Source organism: Sinocyclocheilus grahami, unplaced genomic scaffold (assembly GCF_001515645.1).
Source record: "Sinocyclocheilus grahami isolate Dianchi unplaced genomic scaffold, SAMN03320097.WGS_v1.1 scaffold173.1, whole genome shotgun sequence".
NCBI classification, from domain to species: domain Eukaryota; kingdom Metazoa; phylum Chordata; class Actinopteri; order Cypriniformes; family Cyprinidae; genus Sinocyclocheilus; species Sinocyclocheilus grahami.
The window spans coordinates 1144570-1158608 of record NW_015505352.1 but is presented as its reverse complement, the minus strand read 5'-3'; the positions used below and the strand labels follow the sequence as shown (position 1 = coordinate 1158608).

At 36.8% G+C, this 14039-nt stretch overlaps 3 protein-coding genes across 5 annotated transcripts; 1 reads left to right on the top strand and 2 right to left on the bottom strand.

Moving 5' to 3' along the window:
* Positions 1-1088: 1088 nt before the first annotated feature.
* Positions 1089-5640, bottom strand: LOC107593559 (U5 small nuclear ribonucleoprotein 40 kDa protein). Its single transcript, XM_016283324.1, has 10 exons — positions 5376-5640; positions 4489-4618; positions 4278-4371; positions 3978-4143; positions 2900-3022; positions 2684-2804; positions 1926-2008; positions 1618-1679; positions 1432-1535; positions 1089-1322 (listed from the first exon to the last, which is right to left on the bottom strand). Exons 1-10 carry the CDS (start codon positions 5484-5486, stop codon positions 1273-1275), a joined length of 1044 nt encoding a protein of 347 aa, XP_016138810.1. The 5' UTR covers positions 5487-5640; the 3' UTR covers positions 1089-1272.
* A 91-nt stretch (positions 5641-5731) lies between these two features.
* On the top strand, positions 5732-8078 carry LOC107593562 (nucleolar protein of 40 kDa-like). Of its 3 annotated transcripts, XM_016283328.1 has the most exons (9): positions 5739-5757; positions 5909-5936; positions 6104-6183; positions 6260-6317; positions 6410-6510; positions 6690-6781; positions 6904-7004; positions 7330-7460; positions 7640-8078. In XM_016283328.1, the coding sequence occupies exons 3-9, from the start codon at positions 6109-6111 to the stop codon at positions 7790-7792; spliced, it is 711 nt and encodes a 236-aa protein (XP_016138814.1). In that variant the 5' UTR covers positions 5739-5757; positions 5909-5936; positions 6104-6108; the 3' UTR covers positions 7793-8078. The 3 variants fall into 3 exon arrangements, with proteins under 3 accessions (XP_016138812.1, XP_016138813.1, XP_016138814.1); XM_016283326.1 differs by having other exon boundaries at positions 5732-5936; XM_016283327.1 differs by having other exon boundaries at positions 5732-5936; positions 6043-6183.
* Positions 8079-8154: 76 nt separating this feature from the next.
* On the bottom strand, positions 8155-10792 carry LOC107593560 (fatty acid-binding protein, heart-like). Its single transcript, XM_016283325.1, has 4 exons — positions 10613-10792; positions 9052-9224; positions 8614-8715; positions 8155-8437 (listed from the first exon to the last, which is right to left on the bottom strand). Exons 1-4 carry the CDS (start codon positions 10683-10685, stop codon positions 8384-8386), a joined length of 402 nt encoding a protein of 133 aa, XP_016138811.1. The 5' UTR covers positions 10686-10792; the 3' UTR covers positions 8155-8383.
* Between the last annotated feature and the right edge of the window lie 3247 nt (positions 10793-14039).

The window sequence follows — 14039 nt, the reverse complement described above, 5'->3', positions numbered from 1 at the left end:
TTATTGTAACCTCGAAACCTTACTATTTTGAAACTAATATTGCGTCAAATTGACATGCTGACAACGTGAATAACTACATTTGTAATCAGACTGGTTACTTTTTTATTACATATTATTCATATGCTGACATGCGGGTAAACAAGTATAATAATTTCATTAAGTTTTTAATATTGATTGTTGTCATTTTTAAAAGATTTATTATAATTTAATATTTAATTAGTAGCTTTTCATTAAACTCGACCCCCTGCAGTTCCTTTGACGTAAAATAGTGTTTAAAGGACGTGTTGTTAAAAACAATGAATGTAATATATTTTCTCTCTTTGTATTTTTAAATCAATATGGTACAAGATTATCCCATTTTAAAAAGGTGATATTCAAAAAATGTTAACAGTTCAAAAGTAATCTAAAAGTATGTATGCATGTTCATATTGAAGCCCAATCCACATTCAAATTCTAATAGGTTTTCTGGGTTTTTATTTGAACCCTTAAAACGAAATAAAAACAGATAAATGTCAACGTGAAGAAGAAATATTTTAGGTCACCAAGCTAGGTTATGACATGGAGCATGTAAAAAAAAAAAGTCAGATAACCTTGTCATCATGCATATACTAATTATGTATATTAAATAACTGTATATAAGTGCATGTGGTTTTTATTTCTTATATCATTCTGTATAACATGATTATCAGTTTTCAATCATCAACTGGTTATATTTGATCCTGGACCACAAAACCTGTCATAAGGGTAGATTTTTCGAAATTGAGATTTTAACACCATCTGAAGCTGAATAAATAAGCAAATGATGCATGTTTTTTTTAGAATAGGACAATATTTGGCCGAGATACAACTATTTGAAAACTGGAATCTGAGGGTGCAAAAAAATCAAAATATTGAGAAAATTGCCTTTAAAGCAATGTATATTACTAATCAAAAATTATGTTTTGATATATTAACGGTAAGAAATTATAATTTTGACCCATACAATGTATTTTTGGCTATTGCTACAAATATACCTGTGCAACTTTAGACTGGTTTTGTGGCCCATGTTCACATATACCATATTTCTTACACAAAGACAGTGCACATACTAATTCTAGAAACAGGTTTATTAAAAGCATAAAAAAGCCAACTTTTCCCTCAACTGTTCATCACTGTTTTCAAATCAAACACTAATGGCAAAAGTCCAAACCATATCCCCCTCTACCCATCCTCTTCTCACTCTCACATTCAGACACAGTCACATAAACAGCATTCGCACACACAAACACACAGTTATTGAATCTCTCCGATGTAGAGGCGTTTATCACTGGATCCAGAGAGAACTGTGGGAGACATAAAATAATGGAGTCACAAATGGGTAAACAGTATGGAAGGAATGTGCTACTTTTACAATTCCAGATATGCATAATAGTTTTTTTTTTTTTTTTTTACCAATTGGTTCTTCTGGATGGAAAGCGACCTCATTTACAGACCCAGCATGACCCGGGAGCTTATAAAGGATCCTACGGGATGTTGTGTCCCAAATATACACAAACCTACAGCACAAACACACTGCATTAACCTCAAACATAATCATACTGTACAAACACTGCATAAACCACACAAAAACGCCCATACCTGTCAGCAGAACCAACTGCAATCTTACTCCCATCAGGAGACCAAGAGCATCTGAGAAGATTCTAAAAGACAAAAAAATAAAAAAAAAATAAAAAAAAAAATACTTTAAATACAAAACCCTTTGGTCCTGCCGTGAACTTCCAGCTCAGCGTCAGTAAAGTTTACTAAAAGAATGAACTGATAATTCACCGATTGAAAGTCTAGCCTAAAAAAAAACATTTCACAGCAAACACAGTGGGAATTATTTCCCTCTTTATAAACAACTCGGGTAATCTTATTTGTAAATATACAGAGAGAACTGGGCTTACCTTCTCAAAGTTATGGACATTTCCCTGAAAGATCTTCACACATCTCTCCTTTGGTGCAAATGGACGGATATCCCAGACACGCACTGTTCCAGACAAATATAAAACATCGGTAGATGTACTCCGTTATGCACACATTAATAACAGGTACACATACATTACCATTCAAAAGTTTGGGGACAGCAAGTTTTTTTGGGGGGGAAATGAATACTGAATTCAGCAAGGACACATTCAATTGATCAAAAGTGACAATAAAGGCATTTATAATGTTTCAAAATATTTTTTATTTTAAATACATTCGGTGCTGACCTTTTGAATTTTCTATTTAATCAAAGAATCCTGAAAGAATTCTATTTAATCGAAAAATGTATCACAGTTTCCACAAACTTTTTAAGCATGGTTAAGAAATGTTTCTTGAGCACCAGTTTAGCATATTAGAATGATTTCTGAAGGATCATGTGACACTGAAGACAGGAGTAATGACTGGTGAAAATTCAGCTTTGCCATCACAGGAATAAATAACATTTTTAAATATATTAGAGAACAGTATAGAGAAATAAAATGGAGAACAGTTATTTTATATTTTAATAGTATTATTTCACAAAATTACTGTTTTACTGTATTTTTGATCAAATAAATGCAGCCTTTGTGAGCATAAGAGACTTCTTTCAAATACATGAAAAAAAAAATAATCATACTAACCCCAAACTTTTGATCTGTGGTGTGTGTACACAAATGCACGAACACACATTTAGGCTTACCGCTGTTATCCATAGAGTTAGACAGCAGGTAGGACCCGTCTGCACTGAGACTCAGACCTGTCACAGAGTCTCCATGACCCTGCATACTGTAAATCAGCTTGTTCTGTCTGAGGTCCCATACCTGCAACATGAAACACATACATACAGGAATAAATATACATACATACAAGCAAAAGAGCCCAGACATCAACTGCAGAGTATTTGTCGCACACAAACCTTTATGTCGTTGTCGATGCCTCCTGAGATGATCTGGTCACTGGTGTCATTGAATGTCACACTAAGAACCTGATACGTGTTCTGGAATGTGTGAACAGAGGCCTTCTTCCTAATGTCCCACAGCTACAATAACAGATGAACAAAAAAGTACTGAAGACACTTTTAGACTATCTGAACATTATTAGCCTGACACACAGATGGCTTTCAAATTCTCTCATGTTATGTCTGTCTATCTAGACATTTCAATCAACATTCAAATGAATAAGCAGCAACCTAAAGACTCACTGTAACAACTATCAAACATTACAATTTATTTTATTTATTGGCTATATGTTTTTTCATAGGACAGTAGAGGTTTTAGACAAAAAATGGGAATGGGTTTGGGACACGAACCAAAGTCATGAGCATCACACAAACAATTTTCGGTTTCTCTTTTAAACAACAAGGGAGTGCATTCTGACTCTGCCAGTGCTGATGATTTCCTGTTTTGTCTGCAAACTGAGCTGTAGTAATTCAAAGGTGGTGGTGGCATAATGGTTGAAAGATCTAAGCTAATATCTGGGTCAAAGGAAGGATGCAGGAAGGATACAGAATAATTGCTGAATTGCCATCAACATACTCAATCTCTTACAAACCCTCAGACAGCTCCATGACACATTTGATGTGCTCTATGTATGCGCACTGGTCAATGTTTATATGAATAAGTCCATAATAAATCAGTTGTGCCATATAAAGCGATCATTTCTGTTCAGAAGACTTGGATTAAACCACTTGATTCATATGGTTTACTTTCACCATGTCTATTTGTGCTTTTTGAAGCTTTGGCAATGTAAGTCTTATGGGTTTAGAACAACAAGCATAAGTGATGACAAAATGTTCATTTTTGGGTGAACTATCCCTTTAATATTATAGCCATGTTGCGTTTTAACACAATATCTAATGCTTCAGCTGCACTTCCACTATAACCTTGACCAGATTGAAAATGTAGAAAATGTAAGAGTTTTTTTGTTTCATAAAGTCAAGACATGTCACAGACTTCTAAAGTGTTTTGAGTCTAGACTTGGTGGGCTGAATTTACCTTCACAGTTCCATCATCGCTGCCCGTACAGGCCAGCTGTGGTCCACGCCGAGCGGGAAAACATGAGTTCACGAAGGACGTGTGACCTTTCAGACGCTTCACACGCTCCCCTGTCTCACTGTCCCACACACACACCGTCTTGTCCGTACTGGCTGAAAAGAGCAGACTGGAGGACACAAACACGCTTAGTACGTGATAGAATAATACAAGAATAATATATAAAGCTACAGTATAAAAATTTTAAATGACAGTGTAAATGAGGAAAGGAAGTTTTTAATTTTGCAATTTAGGCAAACACACCTGCCATCCGTGTTATAATGAAGCTCCATCACAGCTCCACTGTGGCCTTTAAGTGTTGCATAGTTCTCACAGTCGCCATATACATTCCACAGCACTACAAGAACACAGACATCAGACAGAACCAACAAACACACATGCAAATCAATATTACCTACACAATAAAAAAAATAATAAAATATAATAACAAAATAATAAATATCAAGTGACTCACAGATGAGACGGTCATATCCAGAGGAGGCTAACGTGGCTCCATTGGGGTGAAATTTGCAGCAGTAAACTTCACCTTCATGACCAGAGAGCAGCATTATAGGAGCCTGCAGACTGGAGCTGCGCGGGGGGCCCTGACATTAACACAAATAGACACACACACAGATCAATGTTTATGCAGGTGCTGTTATAAATACTCAAGGGTGATGAAGCCCCCCTAATCATGCACCCACTAACCTCTGACTGCAGATGGCAGTCTGTTTTGAAATCTAAAATCTGTTTTGAATGAATCTTTCAAGTGAATCCTTCTCGTTCATCTGCACGCATTCATTGTAGTACTAGTGTCTTTTGTTGTTGTTGTTGTTGTTAATTGTGGGGAAAGTGTGTATAATGCTTGAACTTATAGAAGACTTGCATGAACACATTTTGTAATAATAGGACCTGTTTTGGTTGTGAACGACCCTTTGTTTTTGAATGAATCGGTTGAAAGACTGATTAAATAAGACTTGTTTCTGTAACATTCAGTAGTATTGTGTTAGATACTGAAAATATTAGAGACTCTTTAAATAAGAAAGCTGTAAAGATTTTAAATTATTATTTTTATACCCGATTGTATTCAGATTTTTGTATGAATACTTTAATTTTTAATAGTTGTTTTTCTCTTTAATCTTTGTTTACATAATAGCACAATGCTCGATATTTGAAGTAGAGCAAAGGTGTGTGTATAGTGTTCAAGTTTATTGAAGTATAATAATAAAACTTTAACATTACTAATTACTACCTTGACAACGTAACCTGTTACGAGTCAGTACGAATTACTACAACATAGCCACCATACAAAAGTTTGAGCAGCAGCTAGTCTTTTCCATCTAATTGGGCTCTCAGGCTTACCATAGCAGAGAGCTGCTGGGCCTGCGCTGCAGCCACCAGCTCTGTCCGGGGCCTCTTCACGCCGACGGGAACGACTGCCATCTCTGCGCCACGCTTCTTCGGTTCGATCATTGTTGTGGAAAAATACTCAAATCCCGACAATAAGCGAAAAACGACCAAAACTATTATCTTCTTTTCAAATGAATGAGTTTTTCGAGCCACTAACCGCTACCGAGCTACACACGCTCGCCGAGTAAAACACATCCGGTAATACGAAGACTTCTGATTGGTTGGCTCACGCACAACGCGATCTTATTGGCTACTGTTAAATCTCTGAACCGGAAGACAATGCACTCACGGAACTCATGCTTCATCCAGACAAGGGGAACGTACTGCTCTAAATGTATTTACGTTTTGCAGCGTCTTAAATAGTAACGACGCTCTCAGTATTTACATTTGACCTTTTTTATTGAATAATGATTTTTGTAATTGAAACTGCGATAATTTAGCACGTGCATATTGCAGTCCTCTTATAGATTGTTTTCAAATTACAGTAAACTGTCCTAGACCTGATCCCATCGGGTAAGTTTATTGATCTTGGCATATTCTCATCAGGCATGAGTTGCATGAACACTAATGATGGCATGTTTAGATGCAGTGGTCAGACTGGATTTGTTTTCTGCTCCAGCATGTCCAGTTAAAGAACTAGTTACAGACAGATGGCAAACCATACGTGTACCTCTCTGCAGGTGGAATGGCAGATGAGGGGATGAGAGAGCCAGCTGGTCTGGATAGACTGCCACCAATGTACAGCATTCTGAAGGGAGAGGTTCGATTTAAATTCCTATATGCAGAATATAATATCATATCATATGATATGTCATCTCACCCTCTTGTTTTCTTAGGTAGTTTCTGTTACAACATATGGTGCTTTTGTTAAGATTCCAGGATACAAAAAACAAGGTAAAGTTGGAGAGTTATCAAGATGTGCGTTGTTGTTTAAAGGAAGATGAAGACACACATATTTTTATGTTTATTTGGGTTTGCATCATCAGGTCTGGTTCATAAGAGTGAGATGTCATCCTGTCGGGTGGATAACCCAGCTGAAATTGTTGATGTAGGGGAACAAGTGTGGATAAAAGTCATTGGCAGAGAGGTACATTCAATTTGCATGTACGCAAATACAACAATAAAAATGTTTTTATACCGTTACCAACATATTATCATTGCATACACTAAAAGTGAAATTTATGCACCGATTAAACATTGGTTTAGTGTTCTTATAATTCAGATTCAGGATTTTAATCATGCTTTTTGATTTCCATCCACTATCAGATGAAAGATGATAAAGTAAAACTGTCATTCTCTATGAAATCTGTCAATCAAGGCACTGGGCGGGACCTAGACCCCAACAATGTTATAGCAGAGTAAGTGGTTTTATGGTACATGAGTGCAACCAAATTTGCAAACCAAACCCTGTACTCATAGGAGGCTGTCTAAGGTAATTCATAACCATACCAAGTTGTGCATAAATAAATATTCACACAAGACAGGACGAACGTCGCCGGAGACAGTTTAGAGATCATACTGGGCAGAAGATCACGCTGGAGGCTGTGCTCAACACCACATGCAAAAAGTGTGGCTGCAGAGGTATGATCCTCCAGGTTATGTCAATCTGACCCAGTTCCAGTGTACATTAGACCCTTGTCCCTATTACAGACATTACTCCAGTGCCACATCACCCTTCAGAAATCATTCTAATATGCTGATTTGGTGCTCAAGAAATATTTCGTAATACTATTCATTTTGAAAACAGTTGTGTTGCTTAATACTTTTGTGGAAATTGTGATACATTGAGTGTCAGTTTTAGATCTCATGTTCATTGTCTTTACTTGCAGATTGTACTGTTAATCCCTGAGCACCTGTTATGACAGTGTTTATGTCATAATGACCTGTATGTCTGTTTGTATGCAAGGTCACTTTGCAAAGGACTGCTTCTCCCAGCCTGGACTGCAGTACAGTTTAGTGCCAGAAGAAGAAGAGGAGGAGCAGCAGCCGCCACAGACCAGTCAGCAAACCCAATCAGAGCCCCAGAAACGTAAAAAGGTACAGACACACCCCGTTGACAGCAAAATTATTGCGCTAGATGACATGCTGCCTGCAAGCGGTTGTGTAACCCTGCCCGTTTTACTTGTTGCCAACTTCTGCAATAGTTCCCTATTGCGGACGTCTTGATCTGCCTTTCATTTGCAAGCTCATGATGCCTCTTTGCATTTTTCCTGCAGGAAAAGAAGGCAAAGAAAGAAAAGAAGAAAGAGAAGAAAAGAGACAGCTCTTCATCCGATAGCAGCGATGAAGATGCCAAACGGCCACGGCATTCACACACACATTCAGAAAAGAAGAAAAAACACAAGAAGCACAAACATAAGACAAAGTGATTCTTTTGGTTTGCAAAACAGTTGCGATATGCAAGTACTAGCTTGTGCAAGAACTGTTTTTTTTGCATCAATATCAAGATTAAATGTATCTGATCATTAATATTACAAGTTTGACCATTAAAAGTGACTGGATTCATGTGTGAAGGTTAAAAGGTTCACTGCGCAACCTCCGAATGGCCTTTCACCCAGAAACACACAGACACAAGGCCCAGTCGCTTGATTTAGAACACATGCACGTCACCCAGCAGACACTGGAACACGCTTAAATTAGAAGGACCTCATGGAAATATAACAGTGTGTAACACATGGCACAGCACTGGAGCACTTGATGGAAATGTTGACAATAAATTGCACAAGGTCAGTTTGGAGCAAATGTCATTTATTGTAGATTAAAGGCATAAGCCATAACACTGACTGGAGAAGCATATCACACACCCAGAATACAAGCTCAAATACAGATCTGGAGGTATGAAGTTGGAATTTTATTCAGTGTTTGAGGAACGGTGCAAATGAAATGGATGAACACCACAGAAAAACCACTGGAAATGTTCATAACCATTGATGAGGACGGGTTGTGACTGAGGTTTCCCTTTATTCTGCCTTTAAATAGTGTCGTGTGGAGACAACGTCGCCAAGTGTCAATGTCTGTTGATAAAAGAGAGGTTGGCCTGTTGATATATATTCATTCAGTCAAACACCCATAAATATTGGCATAAGTAATTACTAAATGGGCAGCAGAACAGGTTTTGCTCTTGCTGACTGTTCTTATAATTCTGTTCCCAGCCAAAGAGGCACTTACTGTAAGTGCACACAATACTAACCAGAGTTAGGCTGTTGTCAATGACTTCTCGGAGCAGGCTCGTCTCTTTACCGTCCCATTTCTGAACATGAACCAATTTGCCTCCGTCTAAAGTTACCATGGACTGATGGACAAAGAGAAACAACAGGGTAAAGGTAATAAGACAACCTGTTCTTACTTGGAAAATGGTCTAATTTCTTTCTCTTGCTACCCGGGAGCAGCGATGAGTGGCATTTCTATGTCTACAATTAATGATTGACCTGAGGAATGTCACGGGATAGGTCAATCTCCCATTGGGCCTTCTAAGAAACCCTTGTATCCTACCAACAAAACCCTATTGTGTTCAACATCTTTCACCCAATTCACAATGTGTCAGGCATGAAATTCTGCATGCCTTTAGCAATCTCAAAGCAAAGGACTACTGAAAGTGGGACTAATGTATGCTCTGTGCACATATTACCTTAACTTTGCGGTCATCTGCAGTGGTCTCGTCAAATTCCTCTCCCAGTTTGAAATTGATTTCTGTGGTTTTGAATGTGCTGACGGTCTTAAGTGTGATGACATCGCCCTCCATGGAGATGATGGTCGTGGGTTTGGTCATACTGCCAACCTGACGCGTGGCAAAGCCCACGCCTGATAAATAAACATAACACACACTTTAGAAGAGGTATGAAGCCATTTCTACAATTCACATGCAGCAGAATTCACATGGACAACATCAAGAACCAAAGACAATTGGGTGTGTACTGTAAATTAGTTAAAAATTACATGAAGTATATTAAATCATATATAAAATATTTACATTTTACACATTTCTGAGGGGCTTAATAAAAAAAATAAAATATTTTTAAGAGCCAAAGTGACTTTTAAAAGTTGGTCATATACTCTAAATAAGCTGAAAACAAACTTTTATAATTACATTTCAAAAAATTTTATTTCTTTTTTAAGTAAAAAAATATCTAAAGGATTTTATTAAATAGTCTTTAAATATGAAATATATTTTCTAATCATTTTAAAATTAAAAATCATTCTAAAAGGGTCTGCAATTTATTAGAGAAAATGCAAATGAAGAAAGATCATCTGCATAGCTTAAGGGCAGAATAGTAATAATTAAACAAAGATTGCCTATATATATATTTTTTCAGGGGTTAGTCACGAATGAACACGTCTGCAAATAACCAAACTCTGGAACGGTCAAAATGGTCAAATCAACACACGTGCAGTTTTGGGAGAACGCAGCAATTAGTATTGATTTGTTCAGCAAATACTGTGAGGGTGTATGTGTGCGAATGCAGGCAGGGCAGACTCTTCTTTGACCACAGATAAAGAGCGAAAAATCAGGGTTCATTGGAGTTGAAACTGGTTGGTCGAAAGAAAAAACTACCCACTTTGTCTCAACCACACTTACCTCCCTCCTTCCCTCTATTGCTATCGCCATACAGTTGCATGCTGATTGATTTTTCCCCTTCATCTTCCGCTCTTAAGCTACAAGTCACTCAACACTACTTTAAAATCACAAATACTACACAACTGGCCAATAAATGGCCGGCAAGCATCTCAGAGACATTTCCATGTTTTGTGTAACAAAACATCAAGGTCATGATAGCCTATAGTTCAAGTTCTGTAGGCAGTTTTAAAAAAAAATTTCACAAGCTGCCAAAATAAAGGCCTCATTGTATTTTATACAAGAGAACAGCAGTTGCTCTACAGTCACACGTGGTTGTAGCATAAATCTGTGTGTGTGTGTGTGTGTGTGTGTGTGTGTGTGTGTGTGTGTGTGAAAGCACATGTGTGTGTGAGATTCATCAAGGGAGACCTTGCCTGCACCACATGCACTCCATCTTAAACACACCCACACACATAGCAGCACACATGCACCTGCACAATGAATACTCCTATTAGTATTAGAAACACACACCCAATTTACATGTGCTTACTTGCATCAAAAGGCACACCCTATGTTTAGCAGTAAAGCAATACACACCGCATACATCCACAGCATCTACCCCCTCCTTACTCACCGAGGGCTTTCATGTAGTCATCGAAATTCTTGCTCTCCTTTAAGTTCCATGTGCCAACAAAAACGTCTGCCATGTTTAGAGCTGAGTGAGAGAACAAAAGCAAAGAATGAGAGCGAGAAAGAAAGAGTGAGTAAGTGAGGAGGGTAAGACAGCACCACTGAGCTCCTGCAATCTTACTGGCTGATTTATAACTGCTGTTTGCGATGTCATCACTACAAGCTTGGGGGGGTGGATGGGGGAGGAGCAATGCCAGGAGAGAAGAGGAGAGATGACAGACAGGCGGAGGGGGGTCGGAGAGATGGGGAGTTGGGAATTGTAGGAGAATCAGTTGTGAAAGATAGAATAAAGAAAGATGAGGAAGAAAAGGGATGGTGCAAGACATTTGAAAGCATTTTACATTCTCTAGAGTTTCTATATGAATTTGACTTTAAAAATGTCTGTTAAATCAATAAATGTAAATGCATTGGTCCAAAATTGGCTCCCAATTTGGACACTAAAAAATGGGATGGACTTATATTAAAATTATGGCTGATACAGACAAGACAAGAAATATATTAAAAACCAATAAATAACTGATGTTAAAATTCTATACTATTTTGTATCAACAAATGTAACAATAAAAAACTAAAATCCTTTTAAATGCTACAAGTGAATTTAGACAAGTGAAAGCAAGGATAATCTAAGTGTAAAAATAGGCAAATGAGCAAGCACTATTAAATCCACCATCGACCCATACATGGAAAAAAAATGGCGTAGAAACAATTTTCAATCAAAAATTGCTATTAAATTTCACAATTATAAAGAAATGACAAATAGCCTAACACACTGTGAATACTATTTTTGTAAAATGTACTGTAATAATGTTTTACAGTTTAACGTTAACTTGACTAAAATGACTTTAAAAAATGTATAGAAAATAAAATATCTAACTTTACTTTTCTGAGCCAGTATCTACAATAACTTTTTATCAAATGGTCTGAAGTAGATTTTTAGTGAATGTATAAAGTCAGCTCCCCTATCATTTTGATCAACATATTGTTTTGTCACTGAAAAACTTAATAAATATCTTTCTGAGAAATATATACTACAGTTGTTTAAAATAAGTTATTTTGTTTGATATTTTGTTCTTTACATTTAGCATTCATTCATTTAGCAGATGCTTTTTATCAAAAGTGACATATATATATATATATATCTGTATATAATGCTCTCTTATAGATCAGTGCTTACTTCAGCTCAGGCCCATTCTAAGCATTATCTAATGCATTGATTCATTTAAAGTGTGGCTTAGAGAGCAAGAAAGGGAGAGAGTGAGAGCGCAGTGTGGACGGGGGAAGGAATGATTGATATGGGGGCCAGGGTCTCTCTCTCTCTCTCTCTCGCTGTGTCTCTTTCATTTACAAGCCTCTGAGGACATGACCTTATGTCAGAGGACTCTTTCTTCCCACCCTCACACTCTTTGATTGGCTGTTCTGCTCAGTAAGAAGCAGTGAAGATCTAGCCGTATCAGCTGCTGTTTGCACAATAATCACCAAAACATTGCACCAGTAACGCTTAACCTCTTCCCCAGCCCATCCTTTGAGCCGCAAGGCTGAATTTACAAATGTTTGTAAGTGAGGCAGCACAGTCTGAAACGCTCAATCATTTCAGCATGTAAATGTGGAACAGTTTTCCCCCAAACAACTGTGAGAAGGGTCTGAATAAGATTGCACACAACAAGGTGTGGGGTTAAAGCTGAACTCTTGAATTTTTTATAATTTGTAACGTTAGGTTGAAGATTGTTATCAGAGAGCAGCTGTTTTATAGTTCATGAACATTAGACATCTGGTGTAGGTTCTTTTGATCAATAACAGCCTTTAACTAAAACTAAAAGCATTCAAAATCATTACCAGTAATTAAAATAAAGCTGAAATTGAAAAAAAAAAAAAAGACAAAAAAGCACATAACAAAATTACTAAGAGAGCATACATTTAAATGAAAACTGCAAATATAAAAATAAAAGATAACTCAAAATATTAATGAATACTTTAATAGTAGTGCATAAATAATCCTAAAATAACACTAAGTGACTAGGCAAACGTCATCACTAACAACTACCTCTACAATCTATAAAACCCAGTTCATTTCCCTAGGGTTCCAGGATTTCCCTGTTTGTACTCATCATTCCCCTGTGAGAACAAGGGATGGGCGATATCTTGTGATATTTCAGTTTTTCTTTTTTAATAAATCTGCAAAAATGTCAACAATTCTGTGTTTTTCTGTCAATATGGGGTGCTGTGTGTACATTAATGAGGAAAAAAAATTAACTTAAATGATTTTAGCAAATGGCTGCAATTTAACAAAGAGTGAAAAATGTAAGGGGGTCTGAATACTTTCCGTACCCACTGTATCTATAAACTACATCTAATTTGCATATTAATGTGTTTTTGGGGCAACATGTAATGAAAAAAAGAAGTGTAATATTGAGAGTAATAATTGACAAGATTTTCATAATAATATATAATATTTCATAGGAATATTGAAATATATTTTCTTTCCCTATTCATTTGTTGTGTCTCCCAAAATGCGTTATAAACATGCTTTTAGTCCCGGTGTCCTCATATGAGGACATGTATGAAATCAACGTCCCGTTTCATGAAGTTATATTTTGATTTGAAACCCCATAACATTTTCCTGATGTTGATTTATGACACTCAGTTTAAAAATGTGTCCGATTTAAATGACAATTACAAAATATTATCATATTTCCATAAGAGTGTCACTAAATTAATATCAGACATATTTGAAGACCAAGGAGAGGGGGTGGTCATGGTGAAACAGCCAAACATTTAGTATCCCTGAAAAGCCCTGAATGTGCTCTGTACAGGACATCCAGACTGTGGCATGTATAGTCTCAGAGAAATTCACTACAGTATAATGTCCTCATATGAGGATGCAGGGTCTCAGGACATTAATGCTCACCCTATGATGAGTAAAATTAGGAAAGATAATACTTTTCTTAAAAGAAACAGGATTCCCTGAATTATCGTCATTGATATTGTTATCGTAATAAATACCAGAAATATCGTGATATATTTTTAAGCCCGTATCGCCCATCCCTAGTGAGAACATGATGTGAAACGTTCACACATCCTTTGAAACATGCACCTGTTTGAGCATGTACAAATACACACAGACTCACACCCTTCACTTTGTCACCTCTCCCAGATATTTATATTTCATTATCTTTATAGAAATCATACTATACCCTGTCTAATCTGCAGATTATCAACTGACTTTGACCAATTACTGCTTAATTGTATTATAAATGCAAGATAAATCTCGCATAAATTGCAGGTGTGTCAGTATTGACAATGTTCAGGTCTGTGTAACAAATATCCTCCAGAACTGTACGCTCCAAAAAAAACGAATTCATTTACAAATGATA